This window comes from Desmodus rotundus, chromosome 6 (genome assembly GCF_022682495.2).
Source record: "Desmodus rotundus isolate HL8 chromosome 6, HLdesRot8A.1, whole genome shotgun sequence".
In the NCBI taxonomy this organism is placed as follows: Eukaryota; Metazoa; Chordata; class Mammalia; order Chiroptera; family Phyllostomidae; genus Desmodus; species Desmodus rotundus.
The window spans coordinates 112,871,049-112,892,709 of NC_071392.1; the positions used below are offsets into that span (position 1 = coordinate 112,871,049).

Consider the following 21,661-nt stretch of genomic DNA (forward strand, 5'->3'; position numbering starts at 1 on the left):
CAAAACGGGCAGCTTCAGTAGCCAATCAGGGGCCAGTGTGGGGCGGAGGGGCAGGCAGATCTTAGATGTCTCAGGGCTCGTGGAAAATCTGCCTCCGCCGGCCGAAAGTGAAAAGTAAGGGAGCACTTTAATTATGGAAAATTCCCAGCTCTCGTAGAGCCGGAAAGATGTTGGTTCGCGCTGTAGGAAGAGGCACGCTTTCAGCTCTCTACGATGCCTGGCTCTGAAAAGACCTAGGGGGAGGGTGATGGGCGAGTATGAAGGCGAGGAGGGCGGTTGCTGAGACACCCCTACCCCTTCTGCGTCCAGATTGAGGCAAAGTGAAGCGCGGAGCCAAAATGTGCCGAAGATGTGGGGAGAGTCAGCGGTTGGGTCTGGACTCAAGCTTCTCTGGGGTCTCAGAGCGACCCCCTAGGGAATATTCCATGCGGGCTGGGAGATGAAGTGGCTATGGCTGGCCTAGGAGTCTGCAGACTTAGGACTCTGAGCTCAGTCCCACGCCTGTGTTACCTGGAAGCCACTTCACATCTCTACGCTCCCTCCTTTTCTCACCTTTAAAAAAAGGACCCTTCCCAAAGCTCTATGTTGTCCTCTCTCGCCCTCTAGCTTTCTACTCCTGCAGACCACAAAAACTGGGTTTTGTAGCAGGAAGTAGTTTGTTAAAACTGCCGTTTAGTGAACCTTGTGCGTCATTACCGGCCTGAACACTTAACGCGTTCTATCGCAAGTAGCCTCAGCATCTCTTTACAAATACTGTTTCTTCGAGGCACTGGAGCTTGCTGAATTCCGCATAGATGATTTTCATTCCACTGTAGCCTCTCTTAACTGGGAAGGAGCTCGTGCTCCTTCCAGGGTGTCTTGTATTACAGTGTCTTGACAGTAAGGCAATCTGGCAGACACCATTTTAACTGTCGGATCGAAGATAACATTACTGGTAATGGGATAGATAGATTGATGTCTGCCCCCTATATCAGGTACCAAGGGCACATCACCTCTGTGGTATTTTTCACAAAAATCCATGGCCTTAACCCAAGAAAACATTTAACCAAATTTGAGGGACATTTTACAAAGTATCTACCAGAACTCTTCAAAAAATGTCAAGGTCATGAAAAAATGAACTGTCACAGACTGGAGGAGACTGAGAAAAATGTGACTGGTAGAAAAACTGGTGAAATCTGATTAAGGCTGTAGTTTAGTGTTACTTTACCTGTGTCAAGTTATTAGTTTTGATAACTGTAACAAGTTATACAGGATGTTAACATTGGGGAAAGGTGGGTGAAGGATGTGCAGTATCTCTCTGCACTATCTTTGCCACCGTTCTGTCTCTGTAAGGGCTGCAGAGACTGGGTCTCAAAACATCCTGGAAAATAAGCACACAAGGGATCATCACCCTCTTGCATACGGAGAACCAGGCTGAGAGGGGAGAAAGGATTTAACAGATCAAAATCACAGATGCAAAACAGACTCTGACCAGTAGTTCATGTGACTGGAGCCAGAATGAGGGGGAAGGAGGAGTTGGAGATAATTGAAGGCTTTGAATGGCAGGTTTCTGAGTTGTGGAGTTTATTCTGTTAATGGAGGAATCATTGTAAGATTTTAAGCAGGGAAGAAGCATAAGACTAAGGTCTTCTACAGGTCATTTTGAGGCTGCACAGATGGACTGGAGGGGAGAGAATGAAAGCAATGACAAGAAGTTGCTACATTCAACCAGGGTAGGGATGAAGATGTGGGCTGCTGACAATGCAAACAGCTGAGAGAAGTGATGCAGAAGAAGTTTTGGAGATGGGCTTGACAGGATTTGGAAAACAATTAGATGGAACAGCTGAATCAGTGATGGAAGACTCCAAGGGCTGCAGTTTATGAGTAGCAGTACAGCAAAATGTGTAAGCATGCAGCCTTTGGAGTCCGTCCTGATTCCAGTTTGTCCTCTCACCACTTAAAAGCTCTGTACACTTCAAGTTAATCACTTGGCGCATTTTTTTTTTAACCTGTAAAATAGAGATAATTATCCCTCTCTGAGAATGGCCAGGAAGATTAAAAGACTGCATGCAGCATATCTATGCTTGGGACATAGGAATAAATGTTGACAGTTGTCCTGAGACTAAGTGAATATAACCATGGTATTGGTTGCTAGGATAGGCAAGACAAATGGAGACCAACAATATCTTTCTGAGGTCTCCACTGAAGGCCCTCCTTCTCCTTGTCAACCAAGGAAGTTTCCCCTGGATCCTTCCCACAAATGTCCTGACACAAAGAAGTCCTGCAGACACATAGGAATTGACAACTGCAATGGACTACGACAGCTTTGTGTCCTCGAGTTATACAATGTGAGACACTCTTCCTAAAAGTTCAGGTAACAGCTGCCTGTCAGCAACAGCTGAGTCCCAGGTCCCAGTTTGGGGCTGGAGATTCAAATGGTAAGAACAATTGCTCACTTCCCCACGGAAGATTTTCTCACGCTGTGGGGAACACCCCTTCCCCTCTTTTCCTAGCTACACTGAAGCTAGAGTTTTCTGCTTATATGGGACAGATTAAAGAGTAGAGGGTGTACTACTTCTCAGCCCTGGTGAGGAACCTGCAGTTTCTGTCCTCCAGTCACTGTTAGATCAGCATGTGTATTAAGAAATCCCACTTACATCCCTGGCTGCTGTAGCTCAGTGGATTGAGTGCCAGCTGCAAACCAAAGGGTCACCGGCTCAATTCCCAGTCAAGGCACATGCCTGGGTTGCAGGCCAGGTCCCCAGTGGGGGCCACGTGAGAGGCAACCACACACTGATGTTTCTCTCCCTTTCTTTCCCTCTCTCTAAAAATAAATAAATAAAACCTTTAAATAAAAAATTATAAAAAAAGAAATCCCACTTCCCTTAGCCTCTTTTAAATGAGCTTGATCACCTTGTTTCCCAATAAGAAAAAGGCCTACTGAAATGAAGCTAGTGAGCAGGAAAGCTTACTGAGAGCAGTCTTGGTAGCTAGCTGGTGGTTCTCTACTCAGCATCCATGGGTAAGGTTCTGACTTAGAGCAACTGTAGCTGTCTCAGAAAAGCAGATGTCTTCATCTTGGTTCTCTTCACAATAGACACCAAATCTCACCTTTCTGGAAGCTTTCTGGGTGTTTTTTTTTTTTTTTGGTTCTACCCCTTCTACAGTACAGTTAGGCTGTAACCCAGCCACTTACAAAAGCAGTCAGAAATCTGTAAGATCTGGTCTTTTCTACAGATGTGGAAAACCTTACAAGACTAACAGAAAAATGTGCAAATGAAAGACCAAAAAACTTTAATTATAAACAGTCTTACATCTTTTAAGGAAATGCAAGTGAGGCAGCCCCCGAAGAACCTTTATAAGAGCACTTGACTCCCTGTGATATCTGTAGAGTTACCTGAGTACTTGAAATTACAGTTCAAGGAAAAAAAAAAGGAATGCCAATACAGTAATATACAATCCAGTGATGCTATTCTGTTTTTAGTTAATGAAAGCGTAGCATATATACAAATAATCTTGTAAATAAGTCTAAAAGAGAAACAAAAAAATGAGGGGGCTGGAGATACCAACTATTAAATAGAAATATTTAATCTTAAGGAGTTTAGAAGGATGAGAGTTACATCCAAACCAAGGAGGGATATAAATATAGAGAGGTCTTAATTCTATGAGTCATCCCTGGTAACATTTCAGATTATTAACCAGATAAAGAAAAAGTGGCAGAGTAGGATTGACTGAAATAGCTCATTTTAGCATGAGACCTCTGTGGGCAGGTGAGTCATGTTTCACTTAAATTTCTGATGAATTGACATTGGTATGTCAATCTTTTGGTGAAAAATTAGTACCTCAATCTTAAATAGAGTTATTGTAAGTCTTATAAAATTATATTCTTCTGTACAATATAAGATCATAAAAGACAGAGTAGGAATTCATTATTATGAGCAGCTGGATCAGTTTTAAACCACTCTATTTGATAAAACAATTGAGGTCCTTCCCTACTGACCCAGGCTGTGAAATGCTGCTTTCCCCAACCTCCCAAAAGAGCAAAAGAATAAGGCAATTGCTCATTTTACTTTGTTTTTATTTCAACATAACATGCAGTTAAAAAAATTAACAATTTATTAGCATTTACAATGCTTACAAAGAAAAAGGACTCTAAAAGCAATTTAGTTCATATTTAAGAAATCACTCTAATTAAACACTTACAATAAATCTATTTCCAAATGTTCAGTTTGGACCAAAATTTAAGATAGCACTTGGTAGATATTTATGTCTGCTGTCTATCTGCAGTCTTTTTATAAAACCTCTGATTCTTGGGATATCCAGCCCCCATTTTTCTAACACAGCAGGGAAGACATATACATGTGGCCACTTAAATTAAAGAAAGAAATGCAGTAAGGGAGATCCCAGGCTGCAAAAATATATACAAGCATTTACCTTTTCCAGAACTAAATGTTTCTTGCATAAAAATATTAAATAGCCAAGCCCTATAGAACTAGGGCCAGGACTACTTAAAATATAACTATTCTGTATTTTAAAAATATATAGGGCAGAAAGCCTTTTGGGTGATATTTATACATTTTCACACAATATTTCTAGGTCCCTAAATGAATCATCAAGCATTATGTAGAACCAAAAAAGTCTACTTTCTTACATTATCTCTTAATTTAATCTCATAAATCTCTAGTAAATATTGCAGGTAACTACATTTCAATATGAGAATTCACCTCTATAGAAGTCTTTACAGAAGGCTTAATTTCCATAGCCATATGTTACCAAAGTTCAGACTTATACAATAAATGGGTAGGGGGCAGACATTCGCTCTGTAAGACAAAGCAATAGCATTTTTTTCCCCTACCGATGAAAAGGTGGAGTCTCAACTCTGGGAAAAAAAAAAAAACAACCCAAAAAACTAGGGCTTTAAGAGACAATACCACATACATTTTCTCGAGTAGGTGGCATAAAAAACCAAATGAATGTAGGGCTGGGGAGACCCTAACCGCCTCCTTGGTGCTGACAATTTCTGGATGAGGTGATCCTGTCACTCGCATCAAGTCTGCTGTAGGACGGCAGTGTTAGAGCGCACACACATGAGGTTAACCATGTTTCTGTTACTGTTCTAGGATGTAAAATTGAGAGTGAGACTTCTGATACACATATACATAATTAAGGAAACAATCTAGTGGAATAAGACAAGGCAGATTTCATTGTTGTGTTAAATCTCATGTTAAGTAAGGTTTTGACTGGTCATTTGCAGATCTGATTTCTGGAAACATTTGAGTAAAATCCAGAATCACTGGGAGATAAATCTCAATGATAACATTAATTTACTTACACTCAGATAACTCTCTAAACAGTCACAGCCCAATTTTACAACAAGATGTGCAAAGGCAGAGAAGGAAAAGGACAAACACTGCAAACAAGTTCTTGTCCTTTGGTGGTGCAAATTTCCAGAAGTTACTCTTGTCCAAATCCTTCTGTTTCTTCAATTGCAAATAACAGCTTTTCTTTCAGTTGCTCATAGCTCTTATAGGGTGGCAGGTCCAGGCGGTTAAAACTAAAAGTAAGAATTATTTTAGTTGGAGGAAAGGAAATGTACAAAGAATCCTATATAGGCAGTGTATTATAAAACAAAACTGTTTATTTTTATTTTTTTAAAATTGATTTTATAGAGAGAGGAAGTGAGAATGAGAGACAAACATCAATTTGTTGTTCCACTTATCTATGCATTCATTGGTTGACTCTTGTATGTGCCCTGACCAGGGATTGAACCCACAACCGTGGCATATTGGGACAATGCTCTAACCAACTGAACTACGTGGCCAGGGCACAACACTGGTTTTTAAAGTCATCACTTGACTGCAGATGGGCAAATTGTTTTGGGGTAATGGAAATATTATGTTAAGACTAGACTGTAGTGATGGTTCCTACTCTAAATCTATTAAATGTCATTGAATTAAAATGGGTAAGTTTTACAGTATGTATTATAAATTATGCCTTCATAAAACTGTTAAAAATAATTCAGTACAATGGGAGAAATATTTCATTTTTAATTTCTAATAGGCTTTAATATCTAAAGAACAACTGGAAATGGCAATTTTCTCTACTCTTTCTGATTTTACTTACCAGGTATGACTTCTGGGTAACCAATTTTCTTTCCCAACTTTTTCAATGCAGAATTTTTGCGGTCCATTGCTCCCTAAATAAAACATAGTAAAATCAACAGTTTGATAATGCAATGGTTTTTCAAATTGTGATCCCCAATCCAGCAGCATCAGATCAGCATTACCAGGGAACTTGTTAGAATCACAAAACTACAGGCCCTACCCCAACCATACCGAATTGAATCAGAAACTCTGGAGGTGAGGCTCAGAAATATGCTTTAATAAGCTTTCAGGTGATTTTGATGAGTGTGAAGGTTTGACAACCATTTTGCTAATGTATGCACACAAGAAGAGAAAATGCAGTTTCATTTAGCATTCTTTAGCCAGAATAACAGAATGTTATAATCACAAAAGAGAACACATAAAAAGCTTACTTCTGGTTTTAAACACAAGAGGGAAAGTACAAACCACTGTCTTCTATAATAAAACATGAATTAAACATAAATGGTTAAAACTTTATAAAATGTAAATAAACACCATAATGAATTCAGTATTAACAATGCTTGTGGCACATAGGTCCTGTAGGGCATACCCTTACACACACCGAATTCTTGCTTCTCATTTATCTGCTGTTGGAGACAGCTGTGAATGCTGATCAGTAAACACTGGCCTTCCAAAAGGTCACTACTGCTTCCTAGGAAGCATTTACTGGTGGTCACCAATTGGCAGTGCTACTTATTCATTAGAAGGGACTAGCACACTAAATGTTCTGCATTTGTGTCAGGACAGCTGTACTCAGAACTTTCTCATGTCCCACAAGAATAAACCTTGTAGAAATATAAATCTGTAATACTTTTGTATCTAATAACATTGAAGTATTTTCACAGGTAGTTAAGTGAAAAGCCCTGTAATATAGGAAATGGTTATTATTTAAAAGGATAAATAATTAAGTTAGAAATTATCAGGTAATTTATTCACACTGCACATTCTCTCAATATATTACAACATTTCTAATCACATAGATGGAAGAGTTTCATTTAATAGTGCTAATTAATATGGAATGGTAAGACATCAAGTTGTAAACATTATATACTGCAATTATTTTCAGGTTACCTGTTATTTTCAATCTTACTCTGACACTCTCCTTAAACTATGACACTTCTATGTAGACTCTTTGCGCCTACGTTCCTATTTTCAACCTATTTACACTTCCAAATGATATGGTCTTTGAGGCCTTTTTACATATCAGAGCCTTGGACTGTAGTGTAATTTCATGATAGACACTACACTTTTTTAAAAAAATTCTCACCTGAGGATATGTTTTTACTGATTTTAAAGAGGGGGAAAGGGGGAAGGGAAGACAGAGAGAGAGAGAGAAAGAGGGAGGGAGGGAGGGAGAAACATCGATGGGTTGCTTCCTGTATGTACCCCAAATGGGGGTTGAACACGCATTCTAGGTCTGTGCCCTGGTGGGGAATCAAATTCGCAACCTTTTGGTGCACAGGACGACGTTCCAACCAAACTGAGCTACCTGGTGAGGGCTAGACACCACAGTTTGAGACCTACCTTATTTTTCTCTACTTATTTTATAATTATTTATAAATAATTAATTGCTAATTATTTATAACTTATTCTGGCAGGCATATTATCCCTACTTCATTCAGGTTATTTCCCACTTTTTCTTACGATATTTATTTAAGTCTATTTTTCTTACCTTTTCTATCTGTTCTTCCATATTCCAATGCTTCTTATACAGAGGGGATTCTGATCTTCCCTTAAACCCAAACCTTTTCTTAAGTATAAGCAAGTATCTGACTACTTATTTGTGTCTTCTAACATAGCTGTTCCCAAATATACTTGTATTGAAATAAATATTATTTTATTATAAATTATTTCTTAAAAACTTTCCTTTTATATTACAGTTACTGTTATGTACATGTATTTTTTGGGAAATAAAGGATATGTTATTTCACATCTACCAATTTCATTCCAGAATATTAAAGAGGAGATTATAAATATTGTTTTAAAAATGGAATGTTAGACCTGGTAAATTCAAGCACCACCAAATTAAATTATTATATATATCACTCTTACAACTTTATCTTCCTACACTGGATGGAAGGTTAAATCAGATGGCTTCTAAAATTCTATGAACCATGATCTTGCTGTCTCTGCCTTCCACAAGTATCTTTCTGTGTTGTTTTAGACAGCTCCACCCAACCCCAAATATTCCCAAGAGCAGACCTAGTTATCATCTCTAATAATCAGATTTCCAGTTTATAGTGAGAATCTTGTACCATTTCCCCCCCCTCATTTTGGTCACTATTCCTAACCCCCAACATGTTTTCTCTTTTTCAAACTAGAGAGCATTCTCAGAGGTGTCCCTCTCTAGTAACTTATTTAGAACTCATCCTCTCTCTAGCACTGGATTAAAAACCTCCCTTCTATATTCCTTCTGAGAAATTAGAATATTTATTTCTCTTCTTCACTCTGTGGCCTCCCCTTTAAGTCTGCCTCTAAGCTATTAGTCTCATCCCTACAGATGTTTTAAGCATCAACCCTCTATTCTCTTTTTGCATAAGCCCATTCTCACAGTTTCATATATAAGGCTCTACTTCCTCTCTCTACTCTTATCTCTAAAGTCATACTTTAGTAACAGCTGTAAAATTACTCCCTGCCTCCTATTTTCTACTCGGTTGTCTGGCAGTCACCTTAAACTCGGCAGATTTTAAGCAACTCATTGTCCTCCCCCAATACCTCCAAACTATGTTCGTTACATGTTACAACTTCTCAATTCTTCCACATTTCATAACATTATCTTCGACATTCTTCCTTCTTATCTCATCTTTTAATCAAGTACTGTTTCTACCTTTGGAATTTCTTTAGCATTTATCTACTCTTTTCCATCTCTACTTTCATCTCCTAAGATCAGGTTCTCATCATTGCTCCAAAAATTTCTTCCTATCTCCAGGCTCTCCCTATCTTTTCATGCATACTGTGCCTTCCTAAAATGCAGCTTCAGCAAGTGTTCCTCTTTTCAAAGTCTCCATAGCTTACAATACCCTCAGAGTAACGTCCAGATTCTTTTGGCCTGGCTTTTAAAGACAGGTTGAAATTGGTTGCACGCTTTGTCCAAAATTGCCTAGTTCTTTTTATTCTGACTGTTTGTTTTAGCTGAAGCAGGTTTAGGGATCGCAACTTCTCCTCTATCCTCCTGTCGTAGTTGACATAATATTGGTGTTAAAGGAAGACTGAATTTATTATTTAGTCTCCCCCAAAATATTCTCATAATCATTCATTTCAAAACAATGCACTTTAATCTGGCTACTATGTGACAAGCATTATGCTAGGTGTCAGAAATAAAAAGGTGAAGATATGGATCTATATCTTAAGGAGCTCCAGGTATAAGAGGGAAGAGTGGTAAAAACATCATTGAAATATAGTATAATACAACCAATAGTGCCTCAGAGGAGACACAAAAATGTTTGCCAAATGACTGAATGAACAAATAGATTTACAAATAGAAGACTACTACCCTACTGAGTTAAAATGTGGAGTGTAGTCTAAGGGTTTAAAATTTCTAGAGGTAAAGAGTACAAAGTGTTTAAAAGTTTATACAAACCTAGGTTAACTATGACTATTTAAGCAAATGGCTACACTTATCTTTGTTACTTCTGATAAGTATGTATAACACGTTGATATAAACATATGCTGAGTCCCTGCTTTCAATTCTTTTGGGTATACCCTAGGATTAGAATTGCCAGATGCTATTACATTGATGTAATAGCAGTGTGATAGACAATTTTCTGTACAGGAAAAGTAATCCTATACACATACCCATGAGGTCAGCAAATCCTCCAACCGGTAATCGGCAGGTTCCAGTAACAAACTGTAGAAGTCTCATTCTCTTCTCATTATCAATTTCTTTAACAAACTGTTAAAGCACATTTAAAGAGATATATAGGTCATATGTTACATTTAGCATATTAAACAAGAAAAACAATTATTTAAAATCTTAAATGAACTCCCGATGTCAGATGCACTAATGACTGTCTCTACCACTGTGGATGGAGGAGCTTCTCCATGTTTGTCAAAGTCCCATCAACCTTCCCCTATGTAAATCTTAAGACCACATCCTTATAGTGATATAGAAAAAGAGGGTGCCCTGGGCTCAAAAGCTCCCTACTCATAGTCTCAAGATCAGTTCTTCTAGGGCAGCTCCTCGTTCCCCTACCCCAGATATGCTTATCCTATAGAAGACTCATGTCATGACATAAGACACAGCTTGAGGCAATACAGACTTTTGGTTTTATGAACAAATGAAATCAAACTCACAGAATTCTGATCCGGATATACCCTAATAAGCTAAGTGTTGCTAGAATTATGTGGCTTTTAACTCCTGTATAATAATTGTGACTCAAAACATTAGGTTTCTGGCCCTGGCTGGCGTAGCTCAGTGGATTGAGTGCAGGCCTGAAAACCAAAGGGTTGCCAGTTTGACCTTCCAGTCAGGGCGCATGCCTGGGTTGTGGGCCAGGTTCCCAGTAGGGGGCGCGTGAGAGGCAGCCACACATTGATGTCTCTCTCCTTTTTCTCCCTTCCTTCCTCTCTCTCTAAAAATAAGTACGTAAAATCTTTAAAAAAACCCCAAAACATTAGGTTTCTGGAGAATGCTCTCTAGCCTATAGCATAAGTATTTTGGCGCAGCCAAATTTTTTTGGTAAAGAATAATTTTTATCGTATCGTACTACTGTCAAGTATTTTTAAATGCTAATCTGATTTGTTACAGAACCTCAGTTCATCTGAGTTTCTTATGAATTTAAATGAACAGCAGAAATATAACTTAAAAAAAATATTTATTATGATACAATATATGTAACATACTTAACAATGAAGTATACAATTCAATGGCATTAAGTACATTAACTCTGTTGTATAACTATCACCAGTAATTCCACAACTTTCTTATCACCCTAAACAAAAACTCTGAATGCATTAAACTTATCTCCCCACTGTCCCTTCTCCCCAGCCCCTGGTTGCCTCTATTCTATTTTCTTTTCCTATGAGTTTGTCTGTTCTAGATATCTTATATAAGTGGAATCATACAATAATTGTCCTTTAGTGGCTGGCTTATTTCACTTAGCATAATATCCTCAAGGGTTATCCATGTTGTAGCCTATGCCAGAATTTCCTTTCTTTTAAGGTTGGATAATATTCCACTGTATGTATTATATATACCACATTTTGCTTATCCACTGTTGATGGATACTTAGATTGCTTTCATCTTTTGACTATTGTGATTAATGCTGTTATGAACATAGGCTGAGTCCCTGTTTTCAATTCTTTTGGGTATACCCTAGGATTAGAATTGCTGGATCATGTTAATTCTATGTTTAACTTTTTGAGGAACCACCAAACTGTTTTCCACAGTGATACACCATTTTACATTCCCAGTAAATGCAGGAAAGTTCCAATTTCTCCACATCCTCACTAAGGATGATGATGATGATGATGATGATTTCTGGCATAGCCATTGTAATGGATATGAAATAGTATCTCACTGAGATTTTGATTTGCACTTCCCTAACGATTAGCAATATTGAAAATCTTTTCATGTGCTGCAGCAGACATTTTTTGAAGACACCATTATGATTCCAAACCAAGTCTCTTCCTTAAGTCTGCTTGCTTAACATTATGTAATTCTTAATGAGGTATGAATGATGAAAACCATACTTCCATTCTATAAAATTTCAAAGCATTTATATTAAATGCAGGTGAATCTTAACATCTGGAGTTATACCCTGGGCAAAGGTGCAAGGTGTGTGCCACTTACTAATCTTAAAAAGATGCTGCTATAATCTGTATTCACTTATTATAATGTATAGGACGGAATAAGGAGTCTGAACATACTGCTACATTTTGTTCTGTGATTTATTTTCATATATGGTTAAAAAAAATTCTAAAAAAAATTATGGTGTGTTTGTCAATAGAAGTTAAACTGAGACAAACCTGCCAAAACCACATGATCTGTTTGCTTGTCCTAGTGTAATGACGGTAGATGGCATGTCTTTGCCAGTCATTCAAATCAATCTCTTGCATTCCACATAAAAGGACCTTTAGGGATGAAAAAAAAACCAAATGATTCCTATAGGTAACTGTGTAATCTATATAATAATACTAGACATAGATAAGAAAGGACTAATATTAAACAACTTTCAAAAACAAATCAATAAGGAGGCTGTGGCTTGTAAACCATGTATCAACAATTGTTATCTACAATACTTCTGAAGGCTGAGTTTCCAAGGTATAGTGTCATACATACACAGATTAAGGTAAATGAGTCATTCATTACAGAGACATTCCGACAGTAATCCTTTGATATATTTGTGTAAGTTATGGACCTCTTAAACCACTTCAAAACATCCTGCCTGCATAAAAAATATCATTGCCACTGGAAAGATGGGGAAGTGAGCTGAAAGCAGACAACTGAAGGCATTATTTATTAGCATGCTACAGAGGCAAAAAGAAAAACTCATTACCTCTAACTCCTTTGCATCAAAGTACTGCAAATACTGCTGGGGGAGAATTTCATTAAAACCCTCAAAGAAAGCTTGTGTCTGTTCTTCAACACCTCGAGACAACCTCCATTCAGCTACCATTCTAGTAAATAAATATAAAAAAAGCTATCAGGAAGCTATCAAGAAATAAATTTTAAAAACTTTACTATTAGGAAAAACTTCATATACAAAAGAATATAGGCCATGGCTATGGCTGGGTAGTTCAGTTGGTTAGAATGTTGTCCTGATACACTAGGGTTGCAGGTTTTGATTCCTATTCAGGGCACATAAAAGAATCAAGCAATGAATGCATAAATAAATGGAACAACAAATCAATATTTCTATTTCTCTGTCTCAAATCAATAAAAAAATAATATAATAAATCCTATACATAGATATCCCAGCTTCCATACAATACCAATCTTACTTCGTTATGTACCTACCCATACTTGAGACATAACTTCATTTTAAACATAATTATTTTATTATGTATCCCTATGAGGTCTCTTTTTAAAAACATAACCACAATTCTATTATCACACAAAAAAGTGAATAATTACTTTTTATCAATATTCAGTTCTTAAATTTCACCGATTGACTGATTTTTTTTATATGTATCATGTTTATTGATTAGCGATTATTATACCAATTTTGCATTCCCAGAATAAATCCTATTGAACGATGGTGTACAATCTTTTTTTTTTCATTTTTTGAAAATATATTTATTGAGAACCAAGATGGCGGCGTAGGTAGACACACTGCGCCTCCTCGCACAACCAGAACTGACAGAGAATCGAACGGCAAGGGGGTCCGACACCAAGGAAATAAAAAATAAACATTCATCTAGACTGGTAGGAGGGGCGGAGAGGGGCACCGGGGTGGAGAGGACTTGTGTGGCTGTGGCAGGACCGAGACTGGCGGAGTGTGGGACGATCGGGGCAGGCAGTCCCAGCACTAGCAGACCCTGCAACCCCACATTCACGCAGATAAACCGAGAGGGCCGGGTGCGGAGTGGCGGAGAGCGGGGCAGGCAGAGTGCAGGTAGCACACTGCAGCCCCACATTCGAACATAGATAAACTGGACGAACAGTGGGGTGCGAAGCAGACCGCGCAAACCAGGGCTACAGCTTGGGGAAATAAAGCCTCAAACCTTTGATTGAAAACGCCCGTGGGGGTTGGGGCGGCAGCAGGAGAGACTCCCAGCCTCACGCGAGAGGTCGTTGGAGAGACCCACACGGGTCTAGAGTGTGCACAAGCCCACCCACTGGGGAACCACCACCGGAGGGGCCCAGTTTGATTGTGGGTATCGGAGTGAAAGACTGAAATCCGGAGGAGAGTGAGGCGGGCGCCATTGCTCCCTCTCGGCCCCTCCCCCACGTACAGCATCACAGCACAGGGAGCAGCGTTACCCCGCCCCAGGAACACCTAAGGCTCCGCCCTTTAAAGTAACAGATGCGCCAAGACAAAAAAAGAAAAAAAAATGGCCCAAATGACAGAACACTTCAAAGCTCCAGAAAAAATACAACTAAGTGAGGAAGAGATAGCCAACCTATCGGATGCACAGTTCAAAGCACTGGTTATCAATATGCTCACAGAATTGGTTGAATTTGTTCGAAAAGTAGATGAAAAAATGAAGCCTATGCCAAGAGAAACAAAGGAAAATGTACAGGGAACCAATAGTGATGCGAAGGAAACTGGGACTCAAATCAACGGTGTGGACCAGAAGGAAGAAAGGAACATCCAACCAGAAAAGAATGAAGAAACAAGAATTCGGAAAAATGAGGAGAGGCTTAGGAACCTCCAGGACGCCTTGAAACTTTCCAACATCCGAATTACAGGGGTGCCAGAAGGAGAAGAGGAAGAACAAGAAATTGAAAACTTATTTGAACAAATAATGAAGGAGAACTTCCCTAATCTGGCAAAGGAAACAGACTTCCAGGAAGTCCAGGAAGCTCAGAGAGTCCCAAAGAAGCTGGACCCAAGGAGGAACACACCAAGGCACATCATAATTACATTACCCAAGATTAAACAGAGGGAGAGAATCTTAGAAGTAGCAAGGGATAAGGACACAGTTACCTACAAAATGTATTTATATATAATATATATAAATATATAAATATATATATATATTGATTATGCTATTACAGTTGTCCCATTCAACAAATATATTTTAATATATATTTATATATAATATATATAAATATATATATAAATTGATTATGCTATTACAGTTGTCCCATTCCCCCCCCAACTCCACTCCATCCTGCCCACCCCCTCCCTCCCACATTCCCCCCCTATAGTTCATGTCCATGGGTAATACTTATAAGTTCTTTGGCTTCTACATTTCCTACACTATTCTTACCGTCCCCCTGTCTGTTTTCCACCTACCATTTATGCTACTTATTCTCTGTACCTTTCCACCCTCTCTCCCCCTCCCACTCCCCTATTGACAACCCTCCATATGATCTCCATTTCTGTGGTTCCGTTTCTGTTCTAGTTGTTTGCTTAGTTTTCTTTTGTTTTGGTTTTAGGTGTGGTCGTTAATAACTGTGAGTTTGCGGTCATTTTTACTGTTCATATTTTTTATCTTCTTTTTCTTAGGTAACTCCCTTTAACATTTCATATAATAAGGGCTTGGTGATGATGAACTCCTTTAACTTGACCTTATCTGAGAAGCACTTTATCTTCCCTTCCATTCTAAATGAAAGTTTTGCTGGATAGAGCAATCTTGGATGTAGGCCCTTGCCCTTCATGACTTGGAATACTTCTTTCCAGCCCCTTCTTGCCTGTAAGGTTTCTTTTGAGAAATCAGCTGACAGTCTTATGGGAAGTCCTTTGTAGGTAACTGTGTCCTTTTCTCTTGCTGCTTCTAAGATTCTCTCCTTCTGTGTAATCTTGGGGAATATAATTATGATGTGCCTTGGTGTGTTCCTCCTTGGGTCCAGCTTCTTTGGGACTCTCTGAGCTTCCTGGACTTCCCAGAAGTCTATTTCCTTTGCCAGAGTAAGTCTCCTTCATTATTTGTTCAAGTAAGTTTTCAATTTTTTGTTCTTCCTCTTCTCCTTCTGGCACCCCTATAATTCGGATGTTGGAACATTTCAAGATGTCCTGGAGGTTCCTAAGCCTCTCCTCATTTTTCCGAATTCTTGTTTCTTCATTCTTTTCTGGTTGGATGTTCCTTTCTTCCTTCTGGTCCACACCATTGATTTGAGTCCCAGTTTCCTTCGCATCACTATTGGTTCCCTGTACATTTTCCTTTGTTTCTCTTGGCATAGGCTTCATTTTTTCATCTACTTTTCGAACACATTCAACCAATTCTGTGAGCGTCTTGATAACCAGTGTTTTGAACTGTGCATCTGATAGTTTGGCTATCTCTTCCTCGCTTAGTTGTATTTTTTCTGGAGCTTTGAAGTGTTCTGTCATTTGGTCCTTTTTTTTTTTTGTCTTGGCACGTCTGTTACTTAAAGGGGCGGAGCCTTAGGTGTTGAAAAATGAAAAGTTTTCTATAACCAAAATTCTATCATTTCATACACCTTCAAAATTCTGGTTAAGGTGAAAATATACCAGAAAAGGGGTATAAAACCCATGAATAACCACTACACATTCTTTGTAAGGTTTAGTTCGAATTACCTGCAGGACACTCTCTACTTTGCTGCCTCCACAAAAATCTATCCTACTTCTCTCACTGTTTTGTTGCCAGACTTGTTGAAGACAAAATTTAGACTGTATACTGAATTTAGTCCTTAATTTCTTAAAATCTGGCCACTAAACTACCATTTGGCTAACTGTTCTAATATTCTCTTAAGGGTTATCATATATTAGCCTCTACATCTTCTAAAGCAGGGGTGACAGACTCATTTTCACCAGGGGCCACATCAGCCTCACGGTTGCCTTCAAAGGGCCGAAATAATTTTAGGACTGTATAAATGTAACCACTCCTTAACTGTTAAGGAGCTGAAATTACATTCATCCCCTTAAAGGCAACCACGAGGCTGATGTGGCCCCCAGTGAAAATGAGTCTGACACCTCTGTTCTAAAGAGTCTTCATTTTCTTTGGATTCTGAAATGCAGGACATGGCAGAATGGGATATCAAAGCTGAGCTGCCTGACACCACCTTACATACCATGGATACTCTTCCCTATTACTGCCTGTTATTTGTGTTTTCCAGCCTCCATCTCTCTGCTCAAAACTTTTGCTCTCATGTCTACACAACTGAAAGGCTCAATTTAAGCACCATCAACTACTTGCTCCATGATTACAACTAGATGAAATGATGTCTTCTTCTTTAGACTTCTCATAGCACTTTCCTCGTTCCTCTCTCAACACTTACAAGGCAGAAAAAGTGATCATTCGTGTCCTTAATAATATATGTTCAGTTCTCATGATTAGTTTTTACTTTTTAGGCAAAAATCATTTTTAAACATATTGTCCATTAGTATTACTAGGCAATTATCAACATACTGTAGTTCAACAGAAAGGCTACTATGTCAAAGGGAGCACTCTCTCTCACCTGATATATTCCTCTTTATTTTCTTCTGTTACAAGAATATTGCCGCCATTGGGTTTCAAATCATGACTCTTGATTTCACCTAAAATTTCTTTATCAACGGAGAAATACATTTCCAAACCACATTCTTCAATATTGTTTTCTCTGCACAAATGAAATTAACACTATTTGTTATACAAATTCAATTATTTAAAGTTTTAAACTAAAGAACTATGTTCTTAAATAACTATACACCAAAATAACAATAAAACTAAAAAAATTATGTTCTAAAGTCATCACATTTTGCTTAAGATCTTGGGTATATTTCTATAAAATTTATCATGTTGAATAACGAGACAGGTTTAACACAGACCTTGCTTACAGTTTAGATAGAAACACCATAATGAAAGCACATAGACTACATTTTGATAAAATAAATGGAAACACACTTACTTAACCCAGATGAGGGAATTGTAAAATTCTGGATCAATAGATTCTAAATCCTTGAGTCCTACTGGTTTGTTCAAGATGCGCTTATAGAATGGTAAAGAAAAACCTGTGTCTATGAATTTCCCATGGAACAGAGCCTATGAAAGAAAAAAAAAAAGTACCATTTAAGATAATATTGTAACATTCATTGTATTTCAGAATGTTAGGTAAGTTCTTCATTAAAAAAAGGCTCCCCCGATATATGATCCCATTATACTCGCCTTTAGAAAAAGGGCAAATAGAACAAATCCAATCTTAGAAATGTCTTAGTGATGAGAAAATTTCAAACGAGAAAGTTAAAGAAACAATGCTTTAGTATTGCTGAATTAGCAAAGTAAACACAGTTCTCCAACTGTACTTACCATGGCAATAAACCTGCCAATAAAACGAAAATATTTCAGATGATCTGGATTGATATAAGAGGCGGGATTTATCTGCAAGCAATAGTTGTCCTTCCCTGCATATTCAAACAGGCAATACATTGGGTTCAACACCTCATGTGACAAAAGAAAGAACCATTCTCTGAAATGAAAAGAAAATTTTGGGTAAAAAATCATGCAAGTGACCATGACAACAAATCAGAGGGTAGTGGTAGAAAATTAAAAATCTATACTCCTCAGCTGGCAATAATTACCTAATTTATCATGTTGATTTTACTGCTTGCGTTCAAACTGACATATATCTTACAGAGATGATATTTACACACTGATTATTATATTACAAAGAATCTATGATACCATCAACTTTAAAGACACTATTTTCTGATGAACCACTAAAACTTTTTTCCAATTATAATTGTGATACACATCCCAATTTCAGAGATGTTAAAATATAAAAATGTTAGTCTTAGAACCAATAAAATACTGTACATAGTCAAGTTGAAACTTCACTGATTGACCTACGTAGTTAGAGCAGCTGAAACAAGTCTAATATTATTCCATCTATTACTGAGTCCTACAGTGATCCACATCAAGTACCACTGCTCTCTAAATCCTAGACAGATTATGAAAAAAAATCCAATTTCACACAGCGATGTGGGTGAAACCAACTGGCAGTACCTCAGTTACCTTCTGAATTAATGTTGAAATGCTATATCTGCAGCATAATAAAGGTACAATAATTTCCTACATTTCATTTTCCTAAAATGTAAGATTTGAGAAAATAACACTTGCAAGCAAAGTACAATGATACCTTTGAAGGAAAGAAACTATAAGTTCTGAGTATTCATGCTATCACTACCTTGCTACACCTCCATAATCTAAACCTTCTTCTCCTGGAAAAATCACCCACAAACGTCTTCGCAGATCTTGGGGACTGAAGCTCATTATCTACAAAACAATAAAGTAAAAAAATTGGTGAAAGCAGTTGGTGAAACTGCATTCTATCACTTCCAGGTTTGAAATCTCCATTATAGGTACTTAAATTCCCCTTGACACAGAATGGTGTCCATGGTCTAATCAATACCACACATACAGAAAATACATTAACATTTCATAGTACTTTTATATTATACATATCTATGTACTTATATACTTTATACATATTAATTGTCTTGTAAATTTCTAATATTGACATAAAGTTGCTTCTCTCACTTGCTTAGAGCAGAGTAACTATGAGCCTGGCCAGAGGTTAGGTGCTTTTTTTGTTCTGTTTTGGTAAGTTTGGGTTGTTTAACAGTCAAAAGGTATACATGATAGCTAACTGGCTAACGTGGAAATGAAGAACCAGTGGCTACAGAAACAATATAGGTAACTTTGGAAACTCATTCTCAGTAGAAACTTCTAAGTACCTAGAGAAATTTCTCAAATTTTGTGTCCCACTACAGTGGTTATTAATAAGATCATCTTCATCTTTGAAGGTGAATACCTTCAATAAATAGCTACAATAAATAGGTCATTTGGGTTCTTTCTTTGTAAAACTACTTATCTGCCAAAAATTGGGCCACTAAGACATTACAGATATTAATTACCCTTAGAAAAATGACAGGGCCTAGAGAGAGAGAAGTTGATACAATGCCTCTATTTAATGAAATGATATGAATGAACTCTCACATTTAAATATCCAGAGAGGCTCGGTAACTTACTTGCTTATGCCAGGGCTTCTTTTTCCCACTCATTTATATATCCCACTCAAACAAGAAAATCCAAGATGTAACCAAAAAATTCAGTGCTTATTTCATGTTTATGACAAATAGTCTATAAATACTATAGGCTAGATACATAATAATGAAAAAACAAAGAGGTTAAAAATATATTTTATTGTTGCTCTGGCAAGTGGCTCCATTGGTTGGAGTGTCCACCTATACCACAGGTGGCAAACATAAGGCCCAAGGGCCAAATTCAGCCCTCCACCTTGTTTCTACCCAGTGTCAGTGCCTAGCTCCTTGCCCCTAGTTAAGGAGTAGTTACATTTATACAATCCTAAAATTACATTCGGCCCTTTGAAGGCAACCGCGATGCTGATGTGGCCCCTGCTAAAAATGAGTTTGACACCCTTGCCCTACACTAAAAGGTTGTGGGTTTGATTCCCAGTCAGGGCTCACACCTAGGTAGCGGTTCAGTCCTGTGTATGGGAGGTAGTTGGTCAGTGTTTCTCTCTCTCAAATCAAATGTATCTTCTACTGTCTTACTCCCTCTGGCTATTCTTTGTTCTCCTGGCTGCTCCCCATACCTGAGGGCTATCCCTAATCTCCCTTGAGACTGTTCCACCAAATCTGAGACTGCTCTCCTGGAAATTCTGGTTGTTCCTCTGCCCTGTGCCTGATATCTGGGGATATACTCTTCCATGGAAAAAAATACCTTTAAATATCCTTTAACAAATGCCTAATATGAAGGGAAAAAATTTTTTATCCTGCAATTTCCCTGATAAGGAGATGTGCCATGCTAATAAAAACACTTACTATTCCAAAACAACTTTATCCAACAGTTATGGAAAAAAATCTGCTAGTTTCGCTATCAGATTTGTCATTCTTCCAAAGCAATCAAATTTTTCTCAAATTTTAATTTCATATTTAATTGATAAATGTCAAATCTAAGATGACAATTTTAAACAACTGTTTTAACACCATCTGGTCTGTCATTCTGCAAAAGCCTCTGGTTTCATAAGCCAAAAGATAAAGAGACATTTAAACATGTTTTGCATCTTTTCAGCACTTCTATAGGCAAGTTATGTTCCAAGAAACCGGCCACCCACCAGAAACTGCATACTCAGTGACTACACAGTGGCTATGAAAATGAAAATTAGAAAAAGGTAACAAATGTAGTAGGGAATGGCCTTGAAGACACACATCATATCAAAGGAATGACTCATAATTCTCTAAATAGCCTTAGTTGAGCTCCACTGCTAAAAAGCTATCTGCTCCTACTTAGCAGGATGCCAACTGCATTTCTCCCTTTCAATGTTAATAACTGAGGTTCCGTTAAGAAACGAACATAACTGTTTCCAAAAGGAAGTAGCCAGCTACTTCCAACTATCTCAGACAATCTTTTTTTTTTTTTTGCATTCAGTGTGATACTTCTTGAAGCTGTAGCTATTACAATTATAGAAGGGACTTGGTAATAAAGAATCATATCCACATCTGGCCATAAAACAAGGACTAACTGGATGTCTTCATATTAAGACATTTTTTCCACTGGTCATTTAATCTTCCCTATATCAAAGTCACTTAACATTTAGTTGCACTTGGTTGGTAAATAAAGTTGCAAAATAAAGGTAAGTAATAAATTAACTCAGGTTCTGAGAAAAACTGAAAAAAAAAGTGACAACTAAAAACATGTTTTTTAGATATTGTCACCAATGGTCACTTTCTTTCCTATATTAAAAAATTTTAATTATGAGTATCATGCTTATTGTAAAAGTGCAAGTATTACAGAACTATAAAAACTGTAAAGTCTTCCCCCAATCCTTTTCTACCTATCCAATAACATTCATATGGATATTTCCAGACTTCTGTCTACCAAAGGCCTATTTTCTTACTTAAATATCTATTTCAAGTCAAATACTAAGCTTAGAAATGGAAACTTGAAACTCATTAATTACTTTAAGTTAC

At 37.7% G+C, this 21,661-nt stretch overlaps 1 protein-coding gene across 8 annotated transcripts in view; it reads right to left on the reverse strand.

The window, feature by feature from the left end:
- Positions 1–3,256: 3,256 nt before the first annotated feature.
- The window catches only part of ITCH (itchy E3 ubiquitin protein ligase), a 106,069-nt gene continuing 87,664 nt past the window's right edge, over positions 3,257–21,661 (reverse strand). For all 8 annotated transcript variants that reach the window (XM_053925971.2, XM_053925970.2, XM_053925973.1 and 5 more), the window contains 9 exons: positions 18,853–18,941; positions 17,976–18,135; positions 17,578–17,711; positions 17,149–17,289; positions 12,620–12,740; positions 12,090–12,194; positions 9,918–10,014; positions 6,103–6,175; positions 3,257–5,533 (listed from right to left, as the gene is read on the reverse strand). In XM_053925971.2, the coding sequence (XP_053781946.1) occupies positions 5,434–5,533; positions 6,103–6,175; positions 9,918–10,014; positions 12,090–12,194; positions 12,620–12,740; positions 17,149–17,289; positions 17,578–17,711; positions 17,976–18,135; positions 18,853–18,941 (1,020 nt within the window). In that variant the 3' untranslated portion in view covers positions 3,257–5,433. The remainder of the gene's footprint in view (positions 5,534–6,102; positions 6,176–9,917; positions 10,015–12,089; positions 12,195–12,619; positions 12,741–17,148; positions 17,290–17,577; positions 17,712–17,975; positions 18,136–18,852; positions 18,942–21,661) is intronic.